The sequence below is a fragment of the Podarcis cretensis genome (genome assembly GCF_951804945.1).
Source record: "Podarcis cretensis genome assembly, chromosome: 7".
Lineage (NCBI taxonomy): Eukaryota > Metazoa > Chordata > Lepidosauria > Squamata > Lacertidae > Podarcis > Podarcis cretensis.
In genome coordinates this window covers 63097025-63124087 of record NC_137176.1, presented here as the reverse complement: position 1 = coordinate 63124087, position 27063 = coordinate 63097025, and the positions used below count along the sequence as shown (strand labels likewise).

Here is a 27063-nt window from a genome sequence, read left to right as displayed (position 1 = left end):
GTTGGGGGTTTGACTTGCATAAAGGTTAAGCTGCAGGGACCCAGTTAATAGCACACTATATACTTTTACAATTTCTACTGCACATGAATACCCAGTCTCAAACTTTAGGTCAGCTTGCTTGATTGGGGAAGGATGAACCCTTTCAATAGTCTGACAAGCCACAAGACCATTATGTTGGCACCATCAGGATTCAGTGTCAAGTAGCTTGCCCACATCTAGTTCACATCACCCAGATATTGGGAAAGATTTCAGGATTTGACAGCTTATGTACTAACTTAGCAGCAAGGGTGCTGCCAGAAAAACAAAACAAAGGAACCTACTATGCAACATTAAGAATAATAATTTAAAAAAATGTATGCAACAACTGCTTTATTGTTAACAAAGGACTAGATAACATACAGCAAGCATGTACAGATTGCTTTCGCAATGATCCGAATAAACATTTAGGAAAATCCAAAACGCAAGTCAGAGCAAAGAATAAAAGGTCACATAACTAGAAATTAGATGACAGTTACAAAAGAGGATACAATATATTAAAAGATCAGGCAGATGCAGTAAGAAATCTGTATTGTTAGGTAGGTGTAATAAAGCATCTGTAGAAACAGAGGAAAGCATTTAGGTTACATAAATATTTGAGATCTTTGGTGAATGAAGATGCATATGAAGTCTCACCCAAAACAAAGCAAAATCCACACAAGACTCTCAAAAGGGTCCATGTAGATCATTCAGAAATTTCCCAACATTCCAGTCATCTCTTTCACAAAATGCAAAAAAAAAAATAAGTGTAATACCAGAGATTGATCACTAGATTTCCACCACTAAGTACAATACAAATTAGCTTTTCTGATGCTAAGACTGATCTCTGTGCTGCTCTGCCATTAGGGCAATACAAGGTGTACATTTTTCAAATGTGTAGAGTCAACTCTGTGGCTAAAAGTAACCTGAAGTAACTCTGAGTGAATTCTTAAATATATTGAGCTCATCTCAGTATCATCATTTACATGAGATATAAATCTGTGGCATAACGTTAATATATTTAGAAGTAAGATTTCAAGCAAATAAACAAGATGTATAATATAACTTACCAGATTTTCTAGTAAATGAAAAGGCAAAAGGAATGTTTTGAAAAAATCTTGTTTTCCTTAGTATTCTGAGGATTAGAAGAGGGGGAGACCCTTTCATATGGAAACAAAATGTTACTGCATGTTTAAAGTGATTATTTTATAGATTAACCACCACCATTTAAAGACAGAGAACCCTATTATGAAATGATGCAATGTCATTGATTGGTTCAGAAATGTGATTCTCCATTAACATCAATAACATTTTCGTTTTAAGTGGTTAGGTTTGTCGATGCCATTCTGATTTCTATCACACGGATGAGCTAATCACACAGAACAATCACTCTTTAAGATTTTATAACGGTGCCTTCAAGTACTAAATCAACACACATAATTATTTCTGTTTTAGGTTGAACATGCCCATTATAGTGATTTCATCATGAAGCAATATGATGTATTGGGCTCAGTTTTTTGTTTTAATGAAAACCTTTACTTTAAACGTGCAACTTCCTAAATTATTGAATTTACCCCCGCCATTAAAATGTAACTATATATAATCAAAGATAGTACACTAATCTACTAATACAGATTGCAGACAAAGTATTCGTAATTTTTTTTAATAAAAAAGAAAAGGTCTGGAAGGAACACCTAAGAAAAGAGGGAGAATAATGTGAGCTATGCATAATAGTGCACACCTCAATGAAGTTCTAGACATCTTCTCCAGTACTGGTTCAGTTTCCCCACATTTAGCCACTGTAGCACATCAACTAAGCATTATATAATGGCTGAATATTAGCCATTTGTATAGAATTGAAAATTGGGTCACAGGACAAGGTTTTGGATACTGCAGTTAAAATTGTACTTTTCATTTCTGAGCAACATAAGATCCACAAATAACAATCCTGCATCAATGAATTTGTTAACTCTGATTATAAGGGACCTTCAATTTACCACCAGCAAGCATACTAGAAAGTTGAAGCAGGAAAAGTAGCTTGATCAACCAGTTGTATTTCCAGTTGCCATTAGTCACATCATTTGAAAAGATGAAAATAAGGTTAGATTAATGTCAGGTCAAATACTACAAAGTGCCCAGCTGACAGGTTAAATTGTTTCTTTATAAGATGTGACCACGGCTTAGAAATAACTGTTGGAACCAAAAAGGTCAAAATGATTTTGAGAAAGGCAGAAATGAGGGCTCTTCTCTATAGGAAAAATAATTTCTGTGAAAATGTATGCTATTACTAAGACACACAACAATACTGATATAGGTTAAGGGCCCCAGTGGGTCAATGTACTCCCTGTGAAGCCAGTTTATTTTGATTTGGCTGCAGAAGGTACCAAAAACCCCTAAGCAAAAGATACTGCAAAGAAGAAGAAAAAGCATTATTCAGGTACCATGTTCTGAAACTCATTTGTTCTACTAATTATTATTATATAACAAGTGATTCTTTTTCTATTGTATCTTACCATCATTGCAATAGCCACAAAACTCTATAAAGTGGGCATAATAATTTAGACCATACTGGACAAACATTAAAACTATGCTTATGATTTTACTTGTTTTTAGAAAATAAGGAGCAGGGCTTTACAAATAATGGAAAAAGAGAGAGGTGTAGGAGAAGCTTGATAAAGGATGAGATTCCAAGTACCACTTATACATCCTCCATTCATTATAGTGAGGTTTGCAGGAAAAGCTGCCATTGGCAATTGATTCCATAGATATCTGAAGATGAACTATTTTGCAAAACTATTATATTTAAAGAAAGGAATGTGAAAATTGGCTGGGGGAAATCTGGTACCACACACAAGGGAAGCATCTGTACAATGGACATTATAACATGTTTTGAAAGCAGACTCAGAAAAAAATTCCAATCAGGTAGAATAATATTATAAACAAGGTTGGTAAATCTGAACCTTTTTTGTTTGTTAGTAAGGTTTATGAGAACCTACTGATCAAGTTATCTACAGCAGCCAATATTCTCTAGATTCCCTTATTGGATGAACTTATTCGGGGTAACACTATTATGGGTGAATAACGAGAACCATGTAAGAATATACAGTAATACATAGCAGGATTACAAAAAACAAAACGAAACCCCCCCCCCCCACTTCTTGAGTTAATTCGCTCCATTAAAGATATTTCCAACAGTGTCTCAAGAATACCTTCTTGAATGGCACAGTTTCAGGTACCTATCAATTATATACAGTATATTTATATCTATATAAATTATTCTGCAACCAAAAAGAATTGCTCTCAGAAAATTACTATGGTGTTTTAGCACAAGTTCAGATGGGAAAGTACAGCGCAGAATTCCATGCAGCCATAGCAAACAGAGGAGCTCTCTTTTATCCTACTTTACAGAAGGTGTTCACAAAACCATTCTTCGAACTCCACATTCACAGCAGAATTTTGCAGATTCCACCGGGTATTTGGCGCCACATTCATAACAGAATTTTGGTAACTGTGCAGGTGAATTTCCCTCATTGCTTTTTGAACTTGCTCCATTGACAGAAGATGAGCAGTCTCCACTGTCATATCCAGTTCTTCATCAGCCATTGAACATTCAAAATGGAGAACATTATAGAGATTAGATAAATGTTAATCGTTTACGCGTGATCTGCAAAGCATTCATTCTGACCTTTCCCTTACAATAGTTCTTCAGTAACGTATCATTCCAAAAACATGGCCTTCTTACTACAAAATAAAATAAAATCCCACAATACTTCCTTGCTGGATTATACAACTCAAACTCCATGCTAGCACTGGAGAACCTTAGGCCAATGGAATAAACTGAAGGAATCAAATTAATAGGCCCTCGTGTCAAATCTAAGGGCCCAATGGAACATGAAATAGAAGTTCCTTGCTCAGGATATTCTATACTTCTTGCACTGCTAACTGGAAACCTCATTAGGCTCCTGTGGAAGATCAGGAGGTGATATTCAGTATGCCTTCCATCATGCTCTTTCAGCTGATATAAAGCCATTCCCGTTAAGTGACTACTAGCTGCCCTAATCTGCCCCTCTACAGAAAGGAAAGGTTACACCATCTCTTCCCAGAATAACAGTCCTGATTTTTAAAGCAATCCTGTGGGGAAAGATATGGAAGGGTCTGGATCATGTCATATCTAAAAGGGACATAAAGGACACAAGTAAGCTCAAATTCCGTGGGCATTGGAGAACAGAAGTCCAAGGTGCTATATATAAAGCAGAGGCAGATGCTAGCAGTTAACCTCTGAGCCTCTTAGAATATAATAATTATTGCATTTGTTAATTTTCTGCCTTTTCCCCAGAACCAGGACTCAAGGTGGCTTACAGGAACATGAATAAAACAGAGAAATGTAAAAACATAAAATACAGGTAGCTTAAAATTTAATTAAACTATGATAGAATAAAAACAATATAAAAAAAGAAAACTATTAACATGCAGATAGTGAAAAAGAAAAAAAGCACAGAACTATTAAAATCATTTTCCTTAAAAAACCGTCAGTTCCCAAAAGCCTGTTGGAATAAGGTCTTCATTTGCCAGCAGAAGAACAAGGAGGGAGTCTAGCCTCTCTAGGAAGGGAGTAGCAAAGTCTGGGAGCAGCCACTGAGAAGGCCCTCTCATGTCTCCACCAAACATGCCTGTGATTCTTTTAAGTATTCCATTCCAAGGCCAGTTGTCTTATCCTTCAGTATTTATTTGTGATGCTATCCCCTCCCCCCCAATCAAGGGTCTGGGCTGGATTGTTTTTTTAAAGTGTAACTGCAACACCCCAACAACAAGACATTAATCTTCAGATATATGAAAGCCGTAAATACTTCCAGAAAGGCAAAAATCATGAATTACCTGTTTGAGTAGTTTTCAGTACTATAAGCTTTTCTTTTGTTTGCCATCAGACCTATGCCAGCATTCCGTGCCACATTAGTAGGTGCAACTGTCCGTGATTTCATGGACCCTCTAAAAGACAACAGTAATTCAGTCAATTAGGCAGAATTTTGAAGCAAGTAAAAGCTTAGGGTACGATTCAGTGTCAGCACACAATAAGCTGCTGTGCACACAGAGGTCTCTCTGTATGTAGCAGGGCTTCTAGTGGGGACTGGTGCTTGGGGTGTGAAGGGAGGCATTAGGGTTCACTGACCATCCTAAACAATGAATTGGCTCTGACAACAAGTTACACTGGGATCAACTGCAGTAGGAAGTTTCCACCTGAAGGTGTGCTGTCATTTAGAACTGTCACTGGTGTCATCACGATGTCAGATGATCGACAGGTGGCTGGCCCCACCCACCTGTCAAAATGGCACCCTGGGTGGAGAGGTTGGGATCTGGCCTGCCAGATGGGAATAGTTTTCCACCTTTGATATGCAAACATTTGCCATGTTGAATGCTTTGGCTCTGATCCCAAATTCTAGAGGTGCTTAGATGTGCACATGAAATTCAATTTCTGCAGGCTTCCCCATTAACTTCAGTGGGGAAGAGGCAGTTCCAAGCATTCATCTCCATGTTCAAAGCAATTTACTGCCAACAAAAGTGAACGGGGAAGCTCTTGCACATATGGGCTCCAATGGGCAGGTGACTGCAGCTGCTAGTCTGGTTCTGTTTTCTGGTTAGATAATTACCCACAAACTAAACTGTCATATACACTGAAGTCTCTCATAGGTGTTTATTTAAACCAATTCCAGGTTCAGTAGCTTGACGTACTGTCCAAAGACAAAAATCTCTACTTTAGATTTGGTTCTTCCCCTTTAAACATGAAGAGACTTAAAAACAACAAAGGAGAAATGGAAAACAAAGTTCAACTAAATGAGAGGGCAGAAGTCAAGCAGCCCCAAGCAAACACTATACTAAATTCAAAATGCACCAGAGCCACATACATATTCTGCATAGCATTCTTTTAACTGTCACACGCACTGCCTCACATCAGCAGCAATTAAAAAAACATCTATTGGAGAAATGTTATAAATGTGATATAATGAAATTCAGTTAGAGGGGATTCGAGGAAGTCAGTTATCAGTGTTATGAGAATTAGGTATTAGAAGAAATAATTTCCTTTTGTGTTTAATTTTATTGTAGTGTAATGTGTTTATCTTTGTTGTGTGTTTTGTGTTTCTTTGTTACATCATTTTGTGATAAATGTGGAAAATCATTTTGAAAAATTGAAAAAATAAATAAAAAGCAACATCTAAATTTATTTTCAAATATAAGCCCTAAACCCTATTGCTGCTAATATGTTTTATCTGCTTTTCATGTAGAGATCAAATACTGCCACCTAGAGTACAAGAGAAAAATAAGCAGTTGTTTGGGGCCGTTAGCCTAAATTAGCATTGGCTATTGATATCAAGAGCTTCCTGCTGATGTTCCTCCATTGCTTCTACTACACAAACATTCAGCAGCAAGAGTAATCGCAATACACAGAATATATTGATTGACACAGCGCCTGAGAATCTGTGTGAGACTAACTGATTATCAACCTAGTGATTTTCAACAAAATATTATTGTGCTGCACAAGTTTTCACTGTATTTATAAAATTCACTCTTTTACATAGAAACCATCACGAAGGACAAAGTATTCAAAGGTGTTTATTAAATACTATGCGTACAGCGTTAACTGTGCACTTACCCTGTTTGGGGGCTTGTCCTTGTTGAGTTTTTATGAGCTGGAGACAAACTTTGGATTTTACTTCCCACTGGCCCACTTGTAGACAGAATTTTATTTGCAGGTGTACCTTTTTAAACAAACATGGAAATATCATTTCTGTGCTTAGCAGATTTACTTTATTCTTACTTCACATCATGAAACTACATGCGATGAGGGAGTTTCTGTGATTTGATACCCTGAATAAAGAGAAGTCAGAGCTGACAAATGGGATTGCAGCTGCAGTACTGCTGGGTGGGTGTTATCCTCCTCCCCAGTACAGTTGTACCTTGGAAGTTGAACAGAATCCATTCCGGAAGTCCATTCAACTTCCAAAATGTTCAGAAACCAAAGCGCGGCTTCTGATTGGCTGCAGGAAGCTCCTGCAGCCAATCGGAATCCATGGAAGCCCCATCGGATGTTCGGCTTCCAAAAATAGTTCACAAACCGGAACAGTCACTTCCGTGTTTGAAACATTCGGGAGCCAAAATGTTCAGGAACTAAGCTGTTCGACTTCCAAGGTATGACTGTATGCATTAGTCCTGGTGAAGTACAGTGGTACCTCGGGTTAAGTACTTAATTCGTTCTGGAGGTCCGTTCTTAACCTGAAACTGTTCTTAACCTGAAGCACCACTTCAGGGGGCCTCCCGCTGCTGCAGCTGCACCGCCGGAGCACGATTTCTGTTCTCATCCTGAAGCAAAGTTCTTAACCCGAGGTACTATTTCTGGGTTAGCGGAGTCTGTAACCTGAAGCATCTGTAACCTGAAGCGTACGTAACCCGAGGTACCACTGTACCTTAATTGTGAGTCTCCCCAACCTTCCCCTGCTGTAAATAAACAGCAACTTCAGGATAGGCAGATTTTGACCGAGAAAGCAGCAAAGCTGGGCCAGGGCGGAGAGGAAGCATTGGCCAATTGAGGCAGAGAGAAATGAAGTCCAGTTATTCACCACAAAGAGCATTGAAGTGACCCTGTAACTGCCTAGTATCATCTTGGCAGGGCAATCATGGAAGATAATGACTTGCCCAGAATTACCCAGAAGACTTCAGGCTGTATGGGGGTTATGAACATAAAAATACTTTTTCTGTATTAAAAAAAATAATACAGTTCTAGTTCAGCATCCTATTTTTCATAATAGCCAACCAGATTTCAAGCCAGGTTTCCCCATCCAAACCCAAAGCTCTATGCAATAGAACATGCTGACTCATTATTCAGGAAGCAAATCAGTACCACAAGCAAGGCTAGCTGCCCTACAAGTCATAATTTAATGTATTTTACGGTAGCCATGCAAATGTTTAAAAATAAATCTGCCTGTTTTCCAGCATTCCTCACTGTTTGATACCTTCCTACCCAATTACTGAAATGTTCTTCTCAGGTCAGGACGAACAAGCATCATAGTTTCTTTGTGTAGTTTTAAATGGCCACAAGAAGCAACCACAATAGGCAACACAAGAAGGCAGGAGAGGCAATGTACACTGTCTCGAAAGCGTACCTTTTTCTCATCTCCTACTCTCCTAGCGGTAATACTGCCTTAGTAACAGGCCTGAAAGCACTGCACAATTGTTTTCAAGATTCTAGGTAAAGGTAAAGGGACTAATGACCATTAGGTCCAGTCATGGCCAACTCTGGGGTTGCGGTGCTCATCTCGCTTTATCGGCCGAGGGAGCCGGCGTACAGCTTCCGGGTCATGTGGCCAGCATGACTAAGCCGCTTCTAGCAAACCAGAGCAGCGCACGGAAATGCCATTTACCTTCCCGCTGGAATGGTACCTATTTATCTACTTGCACTTGACATGCTTTCAAACTGCTAGGTTGGCAGGAGCAGGGACCAAAGAACAGGAGCTCACCCTGTTGCGGGGATTCGAACCGCCGACCTTCTGATCAGCAAGTCCTAGGCTCTGTGGTTTAACCCACAGTGCCACCTGTGTCCCTTTTTCAAGATTCTTCATCTCACCTTTAAAGCAATAAAATAAATCTTTTATCTTTTAAAATGTGATGACTGAGAAGAGCACAAGGAGTTTATCACAGTATGCAGCCTCAAAGCATTCACTCAATCACCTTCTGGTTATACTGTACACAGTTGAGCCACTGATCTACCTAGCTCAATAGTGTCTACACTGACTGGCAGAAGTTCTCCAGGGATGTCTGCACATATCTGAGATGAATCCTGCTACTGAACTCTGTAGCAACATTTGCAAGTAACAAGCTCCATGGGAAGGTACATATCATTGGCCTTCTGTTTCAACTTGAAATTCTTAAGCCATGATGATAAACATCAATAAACCATGGGAGAGCTGGGGTGGGGAAACCAGATGTGGTTGGTTTGCAATTCCTATTAGCTTCTGTCCGTATGGCCAAATGCCAGGGATAATGGGAGGTGCAGACCAACAACCACCTGAAGACTACAGAAGTTTGCATGCACACTGCAATGGCTTGGGTCCAAGATTCACATAAAGTAATGGCTGCAACAGCCATCTGTAGATATCTCGTACCAAGGATTCCTCAATCCCCAGGAATAGAAGAAATGGGGTGGCAGGAAAACTGTGTTCCATTCATGGAAAGAAAATCAGGATCCAAGCCATTATATCTAGTAGCCTTGAGGCAATACAATATTTATTCATGCATTCCTGATATGCAACTGCAATAACAATTTTATTGACATTACTTGGTTGTGGTAAGCGTGATGAGGCTGGTGGTGTTATTCCTGATGGAGGCATCTTCTTTACTGATGGCGACTTGTACTGAAACAGACACAAAAGCCAGTCATTGAACAGCTCAGTCATACAGTTCCATGTCTTGAAATACTGTAATGATCAATAGCTCTGTATCTCATGGGGTGTTTGCAAATGTACCATAAAAAGAGGGTTTGAAATGCTGTGGTTTTTTCACTTCATCCAGGAAAATCTAGCGTCTACTCACCTATTACTATGAAAAGAACAATGTACATATCAGATATTCCAATGCTGATTTAAGTAAAGGCTGAGTGATCATCTTTTTATATGTTCGTAAAAAATAAAAGGTGCTGGATCAGGTCCAAGGCCCATATTGTCCAGTACTCTGTTCTCACAGTGGCCAACCAAACATTCCTGGGAAGCCCGCAAGCAGAACCTGAGTCCATCAGAGCTCTCCCTACCTGCATTTCCTAGCACCTGGTACACACAGGCATGATTCTTATATTGGAGGTGGAACACAGCCATCATAGCTAGTAGCCATTGATATCCTTGTCCCTCATTAATCTGTCTAATTCTCTTTTAAAGACATTCAGGGTGGTAGTTACCACCATCTCCTCTAACAGCAAATTCCATAATTTGACTATGTTTTGTGTGAAGCAATACGGACACTTCCAACATTCATTTTCACTGGATTTTGATGAATTCCAGTACAGTTGTACCTTGGATCCCAAACGCCTTGGTACTCAGGCATTCTGTCTCCTGAAAACTACAAATCCAGAAGTGAGTGTTCCAGTTTGTGAACATTCTTTGGAACCTGAACATCCAAAGGGGCTTCCACGGCTTCCGATTGGCTGCAGGAGCTTCCTGCAGCCAATCAGAAGCCGCGCTTTGGTTTCCGAACGTTTTGGAAGTCGAACGGACTTCTGGAACGGATTCCGTTCGACTTCCAAGGTATGACTGTATTATGAAAGTGGGAGAAGAATTTTTCTTTACCAACTTTCTCTACACCATGCATAATTTTATACACCTCTATCAAGTCCTCCAATACTTGCCTTTCCTCTGAGTTATAAAGCTGCAAATGTTGTCACCTTCCTCATAACAGAGTTGCTTCATCTTCTTGACCATTTTGGTTGCCCTTTTCTGAAGCTTTTCTTGCTCTACAATTCCCTTCATGAGGGGAAGTGACCAGAACTGTACACAGTATTCAAAGTGTGACTGCACCATAGATTGGTATAATGGCGCTTTTACATTTTTAACCCCTTTCCTGATGATCCCTAGTATGGAATTACTTAACTTCAGGCAGGGTTTATTATTCATCTGAGCAAATAATAATCATTCACCTGCGTTCGGGTAGGAAGCTTCCCTTTAGAATCAGTAACCACTTTTCCTTTATTAGTAATACGCGCTGCCTGTTCTTTGCAGAAATTGATGTGCCGATCAGCTGCACTTTCATTAAATCTTCTCTGGCAATATGGGCACTGGATATAATCTATATTCATCAGCAATTCATGAGACACAAAGAACAGTACAGGTTATTTATTAATTTAGTCACTCTGGTTTTATCCCAACTTTAACTCTAGACCAGACCCACAAAGTGCATGACAATAAAAACAGAAAACATAAAACTGATACAATATCTGAAACAGCATTATAATTTAAATGTGTTAAAAATCAAAAGCAAATCAGTAAAAATCAATGAAGATTCGTGAGTACTGAAGCCATCAGCATTCAAAAGCCTTCCCAAAAAATGCAAATAAAAGCCAAAAGCAAATGGGTCTTTGCTTTTTAAGGAGGTAGGTCCAAGTGATAGAGGCCACCATTAAAAGAAGTCTGCTGAACAATACAAGCCTAGCTTTTGAGCGTTAATGCAGGAAGAGTACCTGATGCCTGACCACCTAATCCCAAAATAGAAAGTTGGAGATTGACAAATAACTCCTAACCCTAAGGGACCTAGAATATGCTTTTTCTATAAAGTTTCACCACCACTTCAACCACTGGGACAGGACATGAAGGGAGATTATCACCTCTCAACTTGTCTTCAGTCGAGACTTAACAAATCAGGTTGGGCAGGAGTCAAGCAAGCAGGTAATATGTTAGACCTTTCCAATAATCCTACAGCTTCAGATGATGAAAGTTAGAATTTATGCAAACACACACAACTGATTAATGCATTGGATGTTTCTAATACAGTCATACCTCCGCTTATGTCATACCTCCAGTTACGTAAACTTTGGGATACGTAAGCAGCAAACCCGGAAGTATACTTCCGGGTTTTCGCCACACGTGCATGCACAAAAGCGCTCTATGTACTGTGCGCATGCGCAGAAGCGCCACCTCCGGCAGCAAATTCCTCGGGCTGCAGCCGGAGCTCCGGAACAGATTCCGTTCGCAACCGGAGGTACCACTGTACAAAGTCAGTGGCCAATGTGAAATCCAGCTGGAATAGATCGGAGTGATTGCAAAATCTCAACACATATAGGAAATATACACCTTTAAGTGCCAGGCAAAAACATTCTTTTTTAACCAGGCCTTTGGTTGATTTGACTGACATGCTATGCCCTTTTAAAATATGGTGGGGTTTTTGGGGGTGGGTGGGTTATTGGGTTATTATTTTTATTTTGATTATGTATTTTGTGGTTTTATATATATTTTTTTATTCTGTGAACTGGCCTGAGACCTCCGGGTACAGGGCGGTATACAAATTCTTCAGCAACAACAACAAGTAAGTCACAGGGAGCTATTCTGACCATGTTTAGGGCCTTTAACCAACTGGAAACCTTCTGTTAGACAACACAGCAGACATCACAGTAAAGGAGAAACACAGGAGGTTTTGCCATCACTGGCAAGGAGTACACTTTCAAATTAGCTCAAGCTTGTGTTTTGTCAGACTTCTTGGAATTTTCTGTCACTGGGACTCCAAGCACTATTCCTGCTGTCTCATCCTTTGCCGGTACAAGATGCAGCAAAACATTCTGGGAACCAAATATAGAAAGCAGACTCAGCTTTTGATTAACTATAAGCTTTCCAGATTATATCTGAGTGCCATCGAAATACTCCTACAAGGCAAAGTCAAAAATGCAAAGAGGAGAGCCTAACAATAATTTTATTATTTATACCCCACCCATCTGGCTGGGTTGCCGCAGCCACTCGAGGATCTAATGGCAGCTTGGAGAACTTTCTCTTACAGACACGTAACTTTTTTCAGCATTGCAATTTTTGACACAAGAATGATTCCATCACAGCACTTTGGGAAGGAGAATAGACCGAAAAAACAATATTATATCCATGGCTGTGTGACGCCCAAGCTAAAAAAACCATTAAAATTCTGCGTAACTTATTTTGCATTGCTTATTCTGTGATTTTATTCTTAGTATAATTTATTTTGATTTTGCTAGATGCAAAGGTGATATTCAGCTTTACTGGGGACTAAAGTAATTCCAAATACATAAAACATTTATTCAGGAACATCCCTAGTTTTAGAGATTTCCATGAGCACTGCTTACTTAAGCAGTATCTTTGAAGTCTATCTTTGCAGCCGTAACGGCTAAAAAAACTCATCTGGAGGAAAGTGGAAAATGTTGATGCCAAGTTACCGCCATTTCGTCCCACGCCTCCATTTTATTTTCAGTCTCTACCTTCTCTGCAAGTGCAAAACTGACAAGGTCAAGTGACTAAAGAAAACGGTGTCAGTCACCAGCCTCTACTGAATTGAAAAGAAAGAATTCCTAACACTAGGTGCTCTGCTAGGACATGCAAAAGCCAATAATCCCTTCCACCCTAATGCAATCAGGACTAGAGATGAACCCATGAGAGTCTGGTCCGTCCCAGTTCTCAGAAGGGACAAGACAACATCTCTCACTCATAGATATTTAATGGATTTCTACCTGGAAAAAAATGGTAAAATAATAATAACAGGAACTTCAAAGGTAGTCTAAAACTCGTTTGATGCTTGTTTCTCTCTCTCCCCCCCCCTTTCTTTTAAACTTCTAAAAGTGTAACACCCATCCCTCTTGGCCTCCACACTGTAAACACTGGGGGCAGCCATGTTTTTTTGCCATATAATTTCCCTAAAGCAACAGGACACCATCAAGCTCCATCCCTCACAATGGGACTTGCTGTAAGTGCATTCAAAGTGCACAGCAGCAAAAAGTCTCATGTGCTAACCATTACAGGCTGCGGCAAGCGATGTGCCCTATTTTCAGAAAGGAAAAAAATCTTTTTTAAAAGAACAGAGGCAGAACAGAACCCACCAACCGCCTCTCAAATGATTCCACGAGGCTGCAATTTTTCAAGTGAACCACTGATCCGGGATCAAATCAGGCGAGTCCATTCTGCAATCTGAGCAGGAAAAGATTCACACCCCACATCCCTAATCCGCACAACACGAAACTACTAATGGACTAACAATGTTTTGTTTTGTTTTATTTAATAAAATTTATACACCTTAAAAAGGCTCAAATCAGTTTACAAAATATCAATAAACCTGTGTTCTTTTATGCTGTAGTACCAAGCACAGCCTTACTGAATCCTGCCTCTCTTTTCAAGTAGCTTCACCACCTCTGCCCTTTTTGCTCCCCCTGGAGGGCCGCTTTCTACAGATATCTAAATTTTGGATTTCTAAGACTATAATGGGTGTGACTTCTGAAAGTGTGGTTTCAAGTGCAGACTTACTGGTCCTCACTCAGCCACTTGGGATGCCTGTTTCTATGTTCCATCACCCCCTGAACCTGCCAGCGGAAAGCTCTGCCATGGCCTAGGAGAATGCCTGCTCTTTTTAGGATGCCACTGGGGATTCTGTTCCCCCTTCCCTTCATCTGTGCATTTAAGAGGTAAATCTCACCTTCTTAGTCTACCTTGCTTGTAGAATTTTTGGATTAATTCCTTGCCCTCCCATTTTGAGGCAATGGAAATGCCTTGAACTGTATGTTAGTCTTGTTTAGGACCAGACAAAACACCTGACCCTTTGAGAGAGACAGGATGTGTCTGTCTAGCCATTCATTAGCAATATTGCTCAAAACAGATGCTGCAGTTGAAGCCCACAATGTCACATTACATACCAGGATCGTAAGTAGGGGGTGGTGGTGGTGGCAGTTTTCCACCTTCTTTAAGGACCTGATCAACTCCTTTGGCTGCTCGTATAGCTGCTATGAGTTCCTCATGCTTTCTCCTCCAGTTTGATTGTTTCTTTGGGGGCTCCGGCTAAGAAGACAACAACAAATTGCACACACACACATTATCAATTTGATAAAAGTGATTTCTTCAGCTGGGCATACAATATTATATATAACACCACTAAATACATATCTTCCCTTAACCATGAAGTAATGTTGCTTTTCAGGAGATAAGCAGAGTTTATACAAAAGCTGTATTTAGATCCTTTGACAGGGAAGTTGTGAGAGCACTTATGAAACAAATATAGAAGCAATACATTTAACATTTCATTAGACACTGCTGACCATGATTTCCAAACAAGAGCTCTGTATACCTAAGCGGACGCAATGTACACCTTTTCCATGGTTGGTCCTATACACTGGGTTAACCATTTCACTCTTTTGGCTGTATCTTCCTATTGACATTATTTACTTATCTCTGTGTTGTTGTTGTTATTTAAAGAATGCCATGTGTATAAGTCACCTTTCTGGTCCATGGAAAATCACTGCTAATGCCACAATAGCATGTCCAAAAAAACAAACAAAATCCTGAACCAGTAAAACCAATGGAAACAAAGTTTAGGAAAGTTATTTGGAATACTATAACTCTGCCCACCAATCTATCTGATCTCAAAAGCCAATGATATCAGCAGGGCCTCCCCAATACCTATCTTAAGGCACAGCCAGACTCATACAGGCAGTCGTTCAAATAACCTGACTTCCAGCCACCTAGGGTAAAAGTAAAAATCAGTACAGTGGACGCTCAGGTTGTGAACGTGATCTGTGCAGGAGGCACGTTCGTAACCCGCAGCATTCGCAACCCACAGCGCCGTGTTTGCGCGGGTCGCGATTCGGCGCTTCTGCGCATGCGCAAAGCGTGATTTAGCACGTCTGTGCATGCGCTGAAACCCGGAAGTAACCCGTTCTGGTACTTCTGGGTTCGGCGCAGTGCTCAACCTGAAAATGCGCAACCTGAAGCGTCTGTAACCCAAGGTATGACTGTACTTGAATTGAGTCTAGGACTGCATCAGTAATTAGTGCAACTGGTACAGAATCAATAAAATATGTTGAGAACCTGGGTCAAATGAGCACCCAAGCAGACATATTCTGCACCAGCAGAACTTTCTGAGTTGCATTCAAAGGCAGTCTCCTGTAGATATCACCTATGTGGCCTGGTTAGGAAGAGCCATTCTTTGGGAATCACTAGTTAATCACCTGCTTTCATTCATAGTTTGGTAATCAGCTGCTGTGTTACATCTGTTCCACCAGATATTGTTATACAAAATAAACTCCAGGTGGTGTATGACTATGCAAGCTTTTGATCTTAAGCATCGAAGACATTCTGTATAACCAACAGCTTGCAGACTTCTATACCAACAGAAACTGGGCTAGCACATGATGTATTTCCTCGTTTTGTATACCACACAAGAAAAACTAGTCTTCTGAGATGCAGCATTTTTCACAGGCACAATTTCTCTCCCTTTGCTGACTGAAAAAAAAATCCTTGCCACAGAATCTGTGTTCAAAGCCACAGTCCAAGAGACGCAAAGATTGTAGTAAAATACGGCCCTGCTCTAATCTTCCATAATTGTTGGAACTCCTTTGAAAAAGACAACTTTTTGTTATGAACTTACAAAGTGGCTCTACTAATGCTCCTTAAAACAGAAGAGCCTAATAAGCACACTGGCTGAGATCCTAAGGAGGAAGCAAATGTCGCTGAACAATTACTTCTAAGTACAGTCATACCTCATGTTGCGTCCGCTTCAGGTTACGTCTTTTCAAGTTGTGTCCCGCAGCAACCCGGAAGTACCTGAACGGTTACTTCCGGATTTCGCCACTCGCGCATGCGCAGAAGTGGCACTTCTGGATGCGAACACTTTGAGTTGCGGACGTGCCTCTGGGACGGATTATGTCCACAACTCAAAGTTCCACTGTGATAATGCTCAAGCTTGATTTATTCCCGATTCCATCATGCCACATATTTCAAATCCAATATTAATTTTACAGTCAGTATTTTTTAAATATTTAAATTTAATCCCAGCTAGGATATTGTGTGATGTATAGTGCTTAAGGCAATTACCACTCCCCTGCTAGATTTATTATATCCCACAGATTGTTATGAATAAACTTCCAAAGTCATCATGCACATGCAGCTAATAATTCAGCTACATGCCCATGGACATACAGTTGTCTAAAAAAAAAAGGGGGAATATTCTAATGCTCCAGTACCTACCCGTGGCTTCAGAGGTTTGACGGTGGAAATATCAGTTCCCTCCGCTCTCTGTCTGCTGGAGTCAAATGCTTTTCTTTTTTTATTAGCAGCTCTTTGGCAAATGGGAACATGCTTCTTCTACAAGTACAAGAGGAAAGAAATGCAACATTTTTATTTCGAAAGCAGGTTTCCTCCCCTCCTCCTACTAGCCATCCCATCAAATAAGCAGGGAGACATGGGAGGATAAAACTTATATGTATTCTTCGCCATCCCACTTTACTCAATAGTAAAGTTGAAGTTTCAAATGCAAATCCATCCCATAATATACTCAGGACTTTTATGAATAGATTCATTAATAATGACCAAGGCTGCATTCATAGGACACTTTACTCTGTCTTCCCAACATTTCCTTACCTTTATGTGATCATTCACATGATACAAAAGTCATTCCTGGAAATCTAGATGTTCAGTGCTCATTTCCATATTAATTGTTTCCATAAAAAATCCATTTGCAACCTTGTTAACTTTGAAAATCATGAGTTTTGTGTTGTAATTTTCCTGCAATTTCATGGTCAGGGATTTTTATTTTTTTAAAAACAGTCTTATGTTGTGTGTCTTTGTTTCTCAATTTGATCTTTTTACATGGTTTTGTACATTTTGTGGTGTTTTATGCATTGTGATTTGCTGTTTTGTTTTTTGATTATAGATTGGTAATTCTTTATTGTGGCTGATAAGTGTGAACTGCTTAATTATTATTTGCTGGTGTATAATTTAACTGTTTACTATTAGATTCTGATGGATTGTTGGAATGTTGCTTTGTGTGATAGAAGTTGTTTATTTTAAAGTTATTGTGACTTTTATATTGGATCAGATTGTTACCATTAATGTTTGATGTTTTATTATGTTTTTATGTGTTGGAAGCTGCCCAAAGTGGCTGGGACAACCCCGCCAGATGGGCGGGGTATGAATAACACTTTGCTTGTTTTTTATTTTTATTTTTATTACTACTACTACTACTACTACTACTACTACTATTATAACACAGCCACCCCACGTCTGAATAATATGGGCAATAAACTCCACGTCTGAATGCAGCCCATATTATTAGGAACAAAACCAACTATGCCTGTAACTGCTTAAATGTATTTACAATTAAGTAGTATACAAGTTCCATCAATTAATTAAATAAAACAATTCAAATTGGCACAATAGCTTCACTTTTAAATGAAGGGTTAGACAGGAACATGTTTTTAAGTCACCTGACTTTTATACTCACTAATGCATTTGGGAAAAAAGTCCTCCCACAAATCTTGCACGGTAAAAGATCTTCAGCTGGTCCCACACTTCCGTTATCTTAAAAGAAACACAGACATACATTATGGCATTGCAATTCCTACTTAACTCTTAATCTGCAATTATATTAATGCTTTCTGTAAATTGCTAAAAATTAAACTACAATAAAGTCAGGCCTTAATTATAATAGAGCTCACAGGAGTCATTCATAAAATTGCCTGCAGAGAGTGAAATGATCTGCATTTCTCGCATGGGAACATTAAAAGTTTTTCCTTCCATGAGCAGGAATAGAAAACCTGTGGAAATCTATGGTCTTTAGTGATCTAGTTATTGATTGGGGCAGTGCCCCTAGTTTCTAACACTGAAATCCTACCATTATAAAATAGAATCAATCAGTATCTGAAGAACTGCACTGCTGTGTAATATTTTGGAGGAGCTGAATAAAAGAGGCTAGATATGCAAGAAATTGTCTACATAAATAAATAATTTTTAGCACACAACTCCACCAGACAATACACTCATTTAAAAAAAATTAAACTATGGGCAGAAACAAGGCCTATCAATGAGGTGTTGCATAGTTTTGTACATTGAATAAGACCGTGTTTTCTGTTCAGCAGAAAACAATGACTAGATAAGCATTCAAATCTTTTTGTTCATTTTAAATGAAGAAGCATAAAAATCAACTATACTGACAACAAAGAAAGCCACAGTCCTTCATCGGTATTTCAAGCAAATGTCTAAATATTACAATTCATTACCTCAACCCAGACAAAAAAGAGAAAAAGGAAAAGCTTATCATCCTCCTTTTACATTTCATTTATGGATTCTGTATTGAGATTGCCAGCAAAACTCTAATACACAATAACTGTATCAGAATAACATATTATAAAAGTTCCGCTGCTGAGAAACCTCTTAAAGGGCAGGAAACTACAAGAAGGGAGCAGCTGGACTGGAATGACTTATGGTATCAGTTGTCTTTATACCAGTGCACAGAGAATTGAAAACAAACAAGATGAATTTGAGCCCTCAATAGAGGATGACAAATATGATCTAATAGGCATTACTGAAACCTGGTGGGATGACATTAATGACCGGAATGTAAGAATTGAGGGGTATATGGCCTATTCAAAAGAAATAGCCCAAACAGGAAAGAAGGAGAAGTAGCATTATATGTAATGGATGTGTACAGTTGTGAAGAAATCCATGATTTAGAGCAAGGAATTCAGTTTGAGAGTGCATGGGATAAAAACTGTAGGAGAGGGAAACAACACTGACCTCTGCTATAAACCTCCAATCCAGACTAAAGGCTTGGATGATACCTTCCTAGAGCAGATTACCGAACATTAAAAAAGGAGAGACATAGTAGCTGTCGCAAACTTGAATGGCTCCAATACTTGCTGGAAGTCAAACTCTGCCAAAAATGTAAGGTCCTATAAATTTCTCAATTGCCTCACTGACAAGAGTGTGTGTGTGTTTCTTTGTGGCTGTTTAGCTGCTCTCCCTGTGCAAAGGTCAGAGGGGGCAGGGTTTCTGTTGAGGCAGATGATTAGCTGTGGGAGGCGCTTATCAGAGCTTGCAGGGCAGTGGCGCGCGCAGTTTGACCCATCTTTTAGATTTAGGGGAGCTAGTCTCAAACGTTTGTTGGGGGAGACCTAGGGTTTTTTTGGGGGGGGGAGTTATTTGTCCTGTCTTCACGCTTTTTATGATGGAGGACCGCTGTAGCCACCCCCAACGACACGTTCTCAAGATGGAGGGTGAGGGAACAGCTGCAGTCGCCTGCGGTTCCTGCGCAATGTTTGCCATCTTGCCAAAGGTTGCAGGCAGCTTTACTTGCAGCAATTGCATATTGATTGCCCTCTTAGAAGACAAAGTCCAGCAACTGGAGGAACGTGTAGCTACGCTCCAAAGAATTAGAGAGCTGGAGCTCTTCTTGGAAGCAACAGAGCACACTGTCTCCACCAAGGAGGAGACAGGGGACTCCCCTGAGAAGGAGGCTAGTTCACCAACACAGGAGCCAGATATATGGAGAAACGTGACTCAAAGAAGTAGGAGGCCCAGGGTTCGCTCTGATTGTTTAGAAATACACAATCGCTTTGAGGTCCTCTCCCCTAGCATGGAAGACGAAGAGCAGGCTCCATTTGAGAATCTCTCCCTCATTACAGTCGATCAGGTATATGAAGACGAGCAGCAAAGTCAGTCCTCAGGGAATGTGCAGGCGACCTTGGAACGGACAGCTCACGGAAGAACCCCGACCAGACCTAAGAGGAGGCATGTAGTGGTGATAGGGGATTCCCTACTGAGGGGAACAGAAGCAGTGATCTGTGGGCCTGACAAAATGTCTTGGGAAGTGTGCTGTCTCCCCGGGGCTAAGATCCAAGATGTAACTGAACAACTGCAAGGAATCATAAAACCCACTGACAAATACCCCTTCCTCTTGGTTCATGTGGGAACCAATGACACTGCAAGCAATAGCCTCCAGAAGATCAAAAGAGACTACGAGGCTCTGGGCAGGAAATTGAAGCAATTAAATGCACAAATTGTTATCTCATCTGTCCTCCCAGTTGAACGACATGGCCCAGGGAGAGAGGGGGAAATAGTGGAAGTGAATAGCTGGCTTCGCAAATGGTGTAAACAGGAACAGTTTGGATTCTTAGATCACGGCTGCAGTTTCTTGAAGGTGGACTTCTGGCAAGCGATGGGCTGCACCTCACAACGGGTGGGAGGAATGTTTTTGCCAAAAATCTCAGAAACCTCATCAAGAGGGCTTTAAACTGACTAATGTGTACTCCTGAAGGTAGGAGTCTATCAATTGATGAAGATGATCATCCAAATGTCATAGACCAAATGGAGCAAACAGCACGCAGACCTAGTGGTGGGAGGAAAAAATCCTTAAATAAGAGACACGGGGGAATGATTAATGGACTTCAATGTCTGCACACTAATGCGCAAAGCATGGGAAATAAACAAGATGAGCTTGAGCTCTTGGTACAGCAAACTAAATATGACATAATAGGCATCACTGAAACCTGGTGGGATAAGTCCCACAATTGGAATGTAATAATGGAGGGATACAATCTATTTCAGAGAAACAGACCAGACAAGAAAGGAGGAGTGGCGTTATATGTTAGGGATGTGCGTTATATGTTAGGGATGTGTATACCTGTGAAGAGATCCAAGATTTAGAACCTCAAAGCCAAAGTGAGAGCATTTGGGTCAAAATTAAGGGAGAGAAGAATAACAGGGACCTCATTGTGGGAGTTTACTATAGATCCCCAAGCCAAACGGAGGACATAGATGATGCCTTCCTGGAACAGATGGCCAAGCATGCAAAAGGAAGGGAGATAGTAGTAATGGGGGACTTCAATTACCCGGATATTTGTTGGATGTCAAACTCAGCCAAGAGCATAAGGTCAAACAGATTCCTCACTGGCCTTGCAGACAACTTCATTGTCCAGAAAGTGGAAGAAGCAACAAGAGGAGCAGCCATTTTAGATCTGGTCCTAACCAATGCTGATGACCCAGTTAGTGGGGTAGAAGTGGAAGAATCATGAGGCGCGAGTGATCATGCTCTTCTGAAGTTTACTATACAGCGGAAAGGAGCAGCCAAGCATACTAGGACTCAATTTCTTGACTTTATTTTTTTTTTTTATAAAATATTTATTAAGATTTTGCATAATAAAACAAATCACAATCAGACAAAACACAACAGAAAGACAATCAAAAACAGCACAATCCAACAAGAACAATAAAACACAATAAAAAACATAAGCGAAAAAAGGAAAAAAACAATAAGAGAAAACAAAAAAAACTAGAGAAAAAAATAGAAAATCTAGTTTTTGGCTTGCTATCTTTATAACCCTCTTTCCTGACTTTCTCACGTCTCCCTTTTCTGTGTTCCCCTTTACATAATCAACTTCAGCAATTCCTTACCCTCTTTCCAATCTTATTCAATGTTATACCTTTCAACCTATTACGTCTTCGGTTTCCCTTTCCTTTTAAATCCATTTATCACATGTTCTTTATAACTTAATCCCTTATATCATTTGTTTAATTTCGACATAATTTTACTCTGGTCTTTTCACCCTTTTTTCTTAAACCATTTTTGCATATTTCTTTTTACTATGTCACTGATGCCAAGTTATCTTTATATCAAACATCATTTTAACATTCAAACATTTTACAATGTTTTTGGAGATATTCTTTGAACTTCTTCCAAACCTCTTCCACCAACTCTTCTCCCAAGTCTCGGATTCTGCCAGTTCCATATAGTCTATCACTTGCATCTGCCATTCTTCCAGGGTGGGCAAATCTTGTGTCTTCCAATACTTTGCGATGAGTATTCTTGCTGCGGTTGTTGCATACATAAAAAATGTTCTATCTTTCTTTGGCACCAATTGGCCGACAATGCCCAAAAGGAAGGCCTCTGGTTTCTTAGGAAAGGTATATTTAAATACCTTTTTTAGTTCATTATAGATCATTTCCCAGAAAGCCTTAACCTTTGGGCATGTCCACCAAAGGTGAAAGAATGTTCCCTCAGTTTCTTTACATTTCCAACATTTGTTGTCAGGCAGATGATAATTTTTTGCAAGCTTGACTGGGGTCATGTACCACCTATAGATCATTTTCATAATATTTTCTCTTAAGGCTTTACATGCCGTAAACTTCATATCGGTGGTCCACAACTTTTCCCAGTCAGCAAACATAATGTTATGACCAATATCCTGTGCCCATTTAATCATAGCTGATTTAACTGTTTCATCCTGAGTAAAAGCACAACTTCAGGCAATACCAATGAGACGGAAACATGGAAGGTGCCTAAAGAAGCCAGGGTGGCTATCTAAAGAACTTTTAACTGAGTTAAGATTAAAAAGGGATGTGTACAAAAAATGGAAAAGGGGGGAAACCACCAAAGTGGAATTCAAACAAATAGCCAGCACGTGTAGACACAAAGTCAGAAAAGCTAAAGCACAGAATGAACTCAGGCTTGCTAGAGAGGTTAAAAGCAACAAAAAAGGCTTTTATGGGTATGTTCGTAGCAAAAGGAAGAACAAAGAAACAGTGGGGTCACTCAGAGGAGAAGATGGTGAAATGCAAACAGGGGACACAGAAAGGGCTGAACTCCTCAATGCCTTCTTTGCCTCAGTCTTCTCCGATAAAGAAAACAATGCCCGACCTGAAAAATTTGGAACAAATGATTCAGCAGAGGAAACACAGCCCAGAATAACTAAGGAGATAGTACAAGAATACTTGGCTAGTTTAGATGTATTCAAGTCTCCAGGGCCAGAGTCCAAGAGTATTAAAAGAGTATTAAAAGAACTGGCAGATGTGATCTCAGAACCACTGGCAGTCATCTTTGAGAATTCCTGGAGAACAGGCGAAGTCCCGGCAGACTGGAGGAGGGCAAATGTTGTCCCTATTTTCAAAAAGGGGAAAAGAGAGGACCCAAATAATTACCGCCCAGTCAGTCTGACATCAATACCAGGGAAGATTCTGGAGCAGATCATTAAGCAAACAGTCTGTGAGCACCTAGAAAGGAATGCTGTGATCACCAATAGTCAGCATGGATTTCTGAAAAATAAGTCATGTCAGACTAACCTGATCTCGTTTTTTGACAGAATTACAAGCCTGGTAGATGAAGGGAACGCAGTGGATGTAGCCTACCTTGATTTCAGCAAGGCATTTGACAAGGTGCCCCATGATATTCTTGTAAAGAAGCTGGTAAAATGCGGTCTTGACTATGCTACCACTCAGTGGATTTGTAACTGGCTGACTGACCGAACCCAAAGGGTGCTCATCAATGGTTCCTCTTCATCCTGGAGAAGAGTGACTAGTAGGGTGCCACAGGGTTCTGTCTTGGGCCTGGTCTTATTCAACATCTTTATCAACGACTTGGATGATGGACTCAAGGGCATCCTGATCAAATTTGCAGATGACACCAAACTGGGAGGGGTGGCTAACACCCCAGAGGACAGGATCACACTTCAAAACGACCTTGACAGATTAGAGAACTGGGCCAAAACAAACAAGATGAATTTTAACAGGGAGAAATGTAAAGTATTGCACTTGGGCAAAAAAAAAATGAGAGGCACAAATACAAGATGGGTGACACCTTGCTTGAGAGCAGTACATGTGAAAAGGATCTAGGAGTCTTGGTTGACCACAAACTTGACATGAGCCAACAGTGTGACATGGCAGCTTAAAAAGCCAATGCAATTCTGGGCTGCATCAATAGGAGTATAGCATCTAGATCAAGGGAAGTAATAGTGCCACTGTATTCTGCTCTGGTCAGACCTCACCTGGAGTACAGTGTCCAGTTCTGGGCACCACAGTTCAAGAAGGACACTGACAAACTGGAACGTGTCCAGAGGAGGGCAACCAAAATGGTCAAAGGCCTGGAAACGATGCCTTATGAGGAACGGCTGAGGGAGCTGGGCATGTTTAGCCTGGAGAAGAGGAGGTTAAGGGGTGATATGATAGCCATGTTCAAATATATAAAAGGATGTCACATAGAGGAGGGAGAAAGGTTGTTTTCTGCTGCTCCAGAGAAGCGGACACGGAGCAATGGATCCAAACTACAAGAAAGAAGATTCCACCTAAACATTAGGAAGAACTTCCTGACAGTAAGAGCTGTTCGACAGTGGAATTTGCTGCCAAGGAGTGTGGTGGAGTCTCCTTCTTTGGAGGTCTTTAAGCAGAGGCTTGACAACCATATGTCAGGAGTGCTCTGATGGTGTTTCCTGCTTGGCAGGGGGTTGGACTCGATGGCCCTTGTGGTCTCTTCCAACTCTATGATTCTATGAAGAGCAGCAACTCCTCACCAATGTCAGTTGTGGCACTGGCTTTCTTCTCTTGATAAAGAACATCTCTCACCCCCACTCCTTCCCCCATAGATTAAATCAAAGAGCAGAGTAAATGACAACGTCCAGGCCAGGAGGACAGGTCGGTCCTGGCATATAGTCCTGATTTGATGTCAATTAGAATCATTACAAATGGAGCTCATGCCCTCCCTTGCCCATGTCAGTGCTGGTTCTGTTTTGTGCTAATAGCATAATGACAATGTACAGCACTACAGAACACTCAACAAATAGTGTTGTATTGTTGCAGCCGCACTACTTTTTTTTTAGTCTCCCTATGTGAGTGAACTACTGTTCTTGGCAGATGTCCAATCAACTACAGCTGTATTTACAAAAAGAAAAAAAGTAATCTATTAGGAAATTGAATTATTTCCTTTGTACTTCAACTGAGCAACAGAAAGAGAAAAGTCATTCTCTTTTAAAATGCACAAGAAACAATTATTGTCTCATTTTTCTCATTAAGTTCATATATGAATGGACTTTTTAAAAAGTAGGTTTTTAAAATACAAATAAAAAGACCATCAGAAAGAAAAGTTGCACATTCTCATAATGTCGAACCCTCTAGACATACAGCCACAGGGTTTCCTCCCCATGGAAACTGTTTCAATCAATCAATCAATCAATCAATCAATCAATCGTTTTATTTGTATGCTGCTTTTCCAAAGCCCAAACCATGCTCAAAGTGGCTCACAACATACGGTGGTACCTTGGTTAAGAACTTAATTTTTTCTGGAGGTCGGTTCTTAACCTGAAACCGTTCTTATCCTGAAGCACCACTTTAGCTAACGGGGCCTCCTGCTGCTGCTGCGCCGCTGCTACATCATTTCTGTTCTCATCCTGAAGCAAAGTTCTTAACTTGAGGTACTATTTCTGGGTTAGCGGAGTCTGTAACCTGAACTGTCTGTAACCTGAAGCGTATGTAACCCGAGGTACTACTGTACATAAAACTACAGGCGCAACGAAGTAGCCATAAACAATAAACAAACACTGAAAAGTACACAACCAAATTGAACAATTTTCACATAAGATACAATTGTAAGATACAACGAATTAACAGCAGCAACAGCAACAACCTCCACCCAACAAAACATGCTAAATAATGCCACAGCCCAATAGTCCGTTCACCACTCAGCTTTTGTAGCTGGAGTCAGTCAAGGCCCTGCCCTCCCAGACCACATGGGAAAAGGCCTCCAGGACAGGGACAAGGTCTTCTAGGACGCACAGCCAAGATGGTCTAAAACCTTGGAGAGTTGCTGTCCGTCAGTGTAGCAGATAATACTGAGCTCAGGAGAGCGAGGAAAATTCTTAGGGACGACTCACACCCTGGCCAGCACTTCTTTAATCTCCTACCTTCGGGCAGGAGATAGCCTCACCAACAGGCTAAAGAACAGTTTTTATCTGTGGGCTGTTGGGCTGCTGAATGGGAAAAAAGAGTGGTGTAATTGACTTCTGACAAGCACACAGAGCGTGAACAAGACTGAGTGTATGGGGGGGGGATTGTTTAATTTCACTGCACACAGGTGGTGTAGTGACAATGATGATGATGATGATGATGATGATGATGATGATGATCATTTAAAGGGACTAATGGTATGACTCAGTATAAGGCCATGTCCTAAACTGCTAAGACAAACTGACTTCATACAATAACTTTTGTAAGCTTGAATAAACTTCTTTATTTAAAAAGTATCCTCTGCTGAAGTTAGCTTGATGACACTTTATATTTAAGCATTTTCCTGGGACGCACAGCCAACCTGGAACTGCATGCATCCTCCCTCTGCACCCTGCACAGAAGTAAAAGCTGGCTTCAGAGGAGGGAAACCCTCTACTCTGCACCCGGCATGGAATTACAGCACGGTGCTGCAGGAGTCTCATTTATTTATTTATTTATTTATTTATTTTGTGAGTTTATTTACAAAGCTGGATTACACAATCAATAAGATCCAAGATCCTGTAAGCCTTCATTGAGACACTTAACAAAGAAAAAGGGGGCGTGGAGGTTAGGTTTGACTCAGGTTGGCCATATCAGGAAGTCTCACAGGCCTTTATTATCAGATATAATAGCAAAGAAATTTGACTTCACATTCAATCTGCATACAGCAGCGGACCACCAGTGCTGTTAATCCACCTTTGCTTCACATAGCAAAGCACCACTTATCATCATCATATAACTTCCTATATTATAATTCTGATACATTTATTCAAGT

The 27063-nt window shown here is 40.3% G+C and overlaps 1 protein-coding gene across 1 annotated transcript in view; it reads right to left on the bottom strand.

Moving 5' to 3' along the window:
• Window positions 1-352: 352 nt before the first annotated feature.
• ZC2HC1A (zinc finger C2HC-type containing 1A) overlaps window positions 353-27063 on the bottom strand; it is a 39291-nt gene continuing 12580 nt past the window's right edge. The window contains exons 2-9 of the mRNA XM_079983185.1: window positions 17986-18062; window positions 16731-16847; window positions 14405-14546; window positions 10688-10836; window positions 9341-9416; window positions 6662-6767; window positions 4891-5001; window positions 353-3605 (exon numbers count right to left, since the gene is read on the bottom strand). Coding sequence (XP_079839311.1) covers window positions 3431-3605; window positions 4891-5001; window positions 6662-6767; window positions 9341-9416; window positions 10688-10836; window positions 14405-14546; window positions 16731-16847; window positions 17986-18062 — 953 coding nt within the window. The 3' untranslated portion in view covers window positions 353-3430. The remainder of the gene's footprint in view (window positions 3606-4890; window positions 5002-6661; window positions 6768-9340; window positions 9417-10687; window positions 10837-14404; window positions 14547-16730; window positions 16848-17985; window positions 18063-27063) is intronic.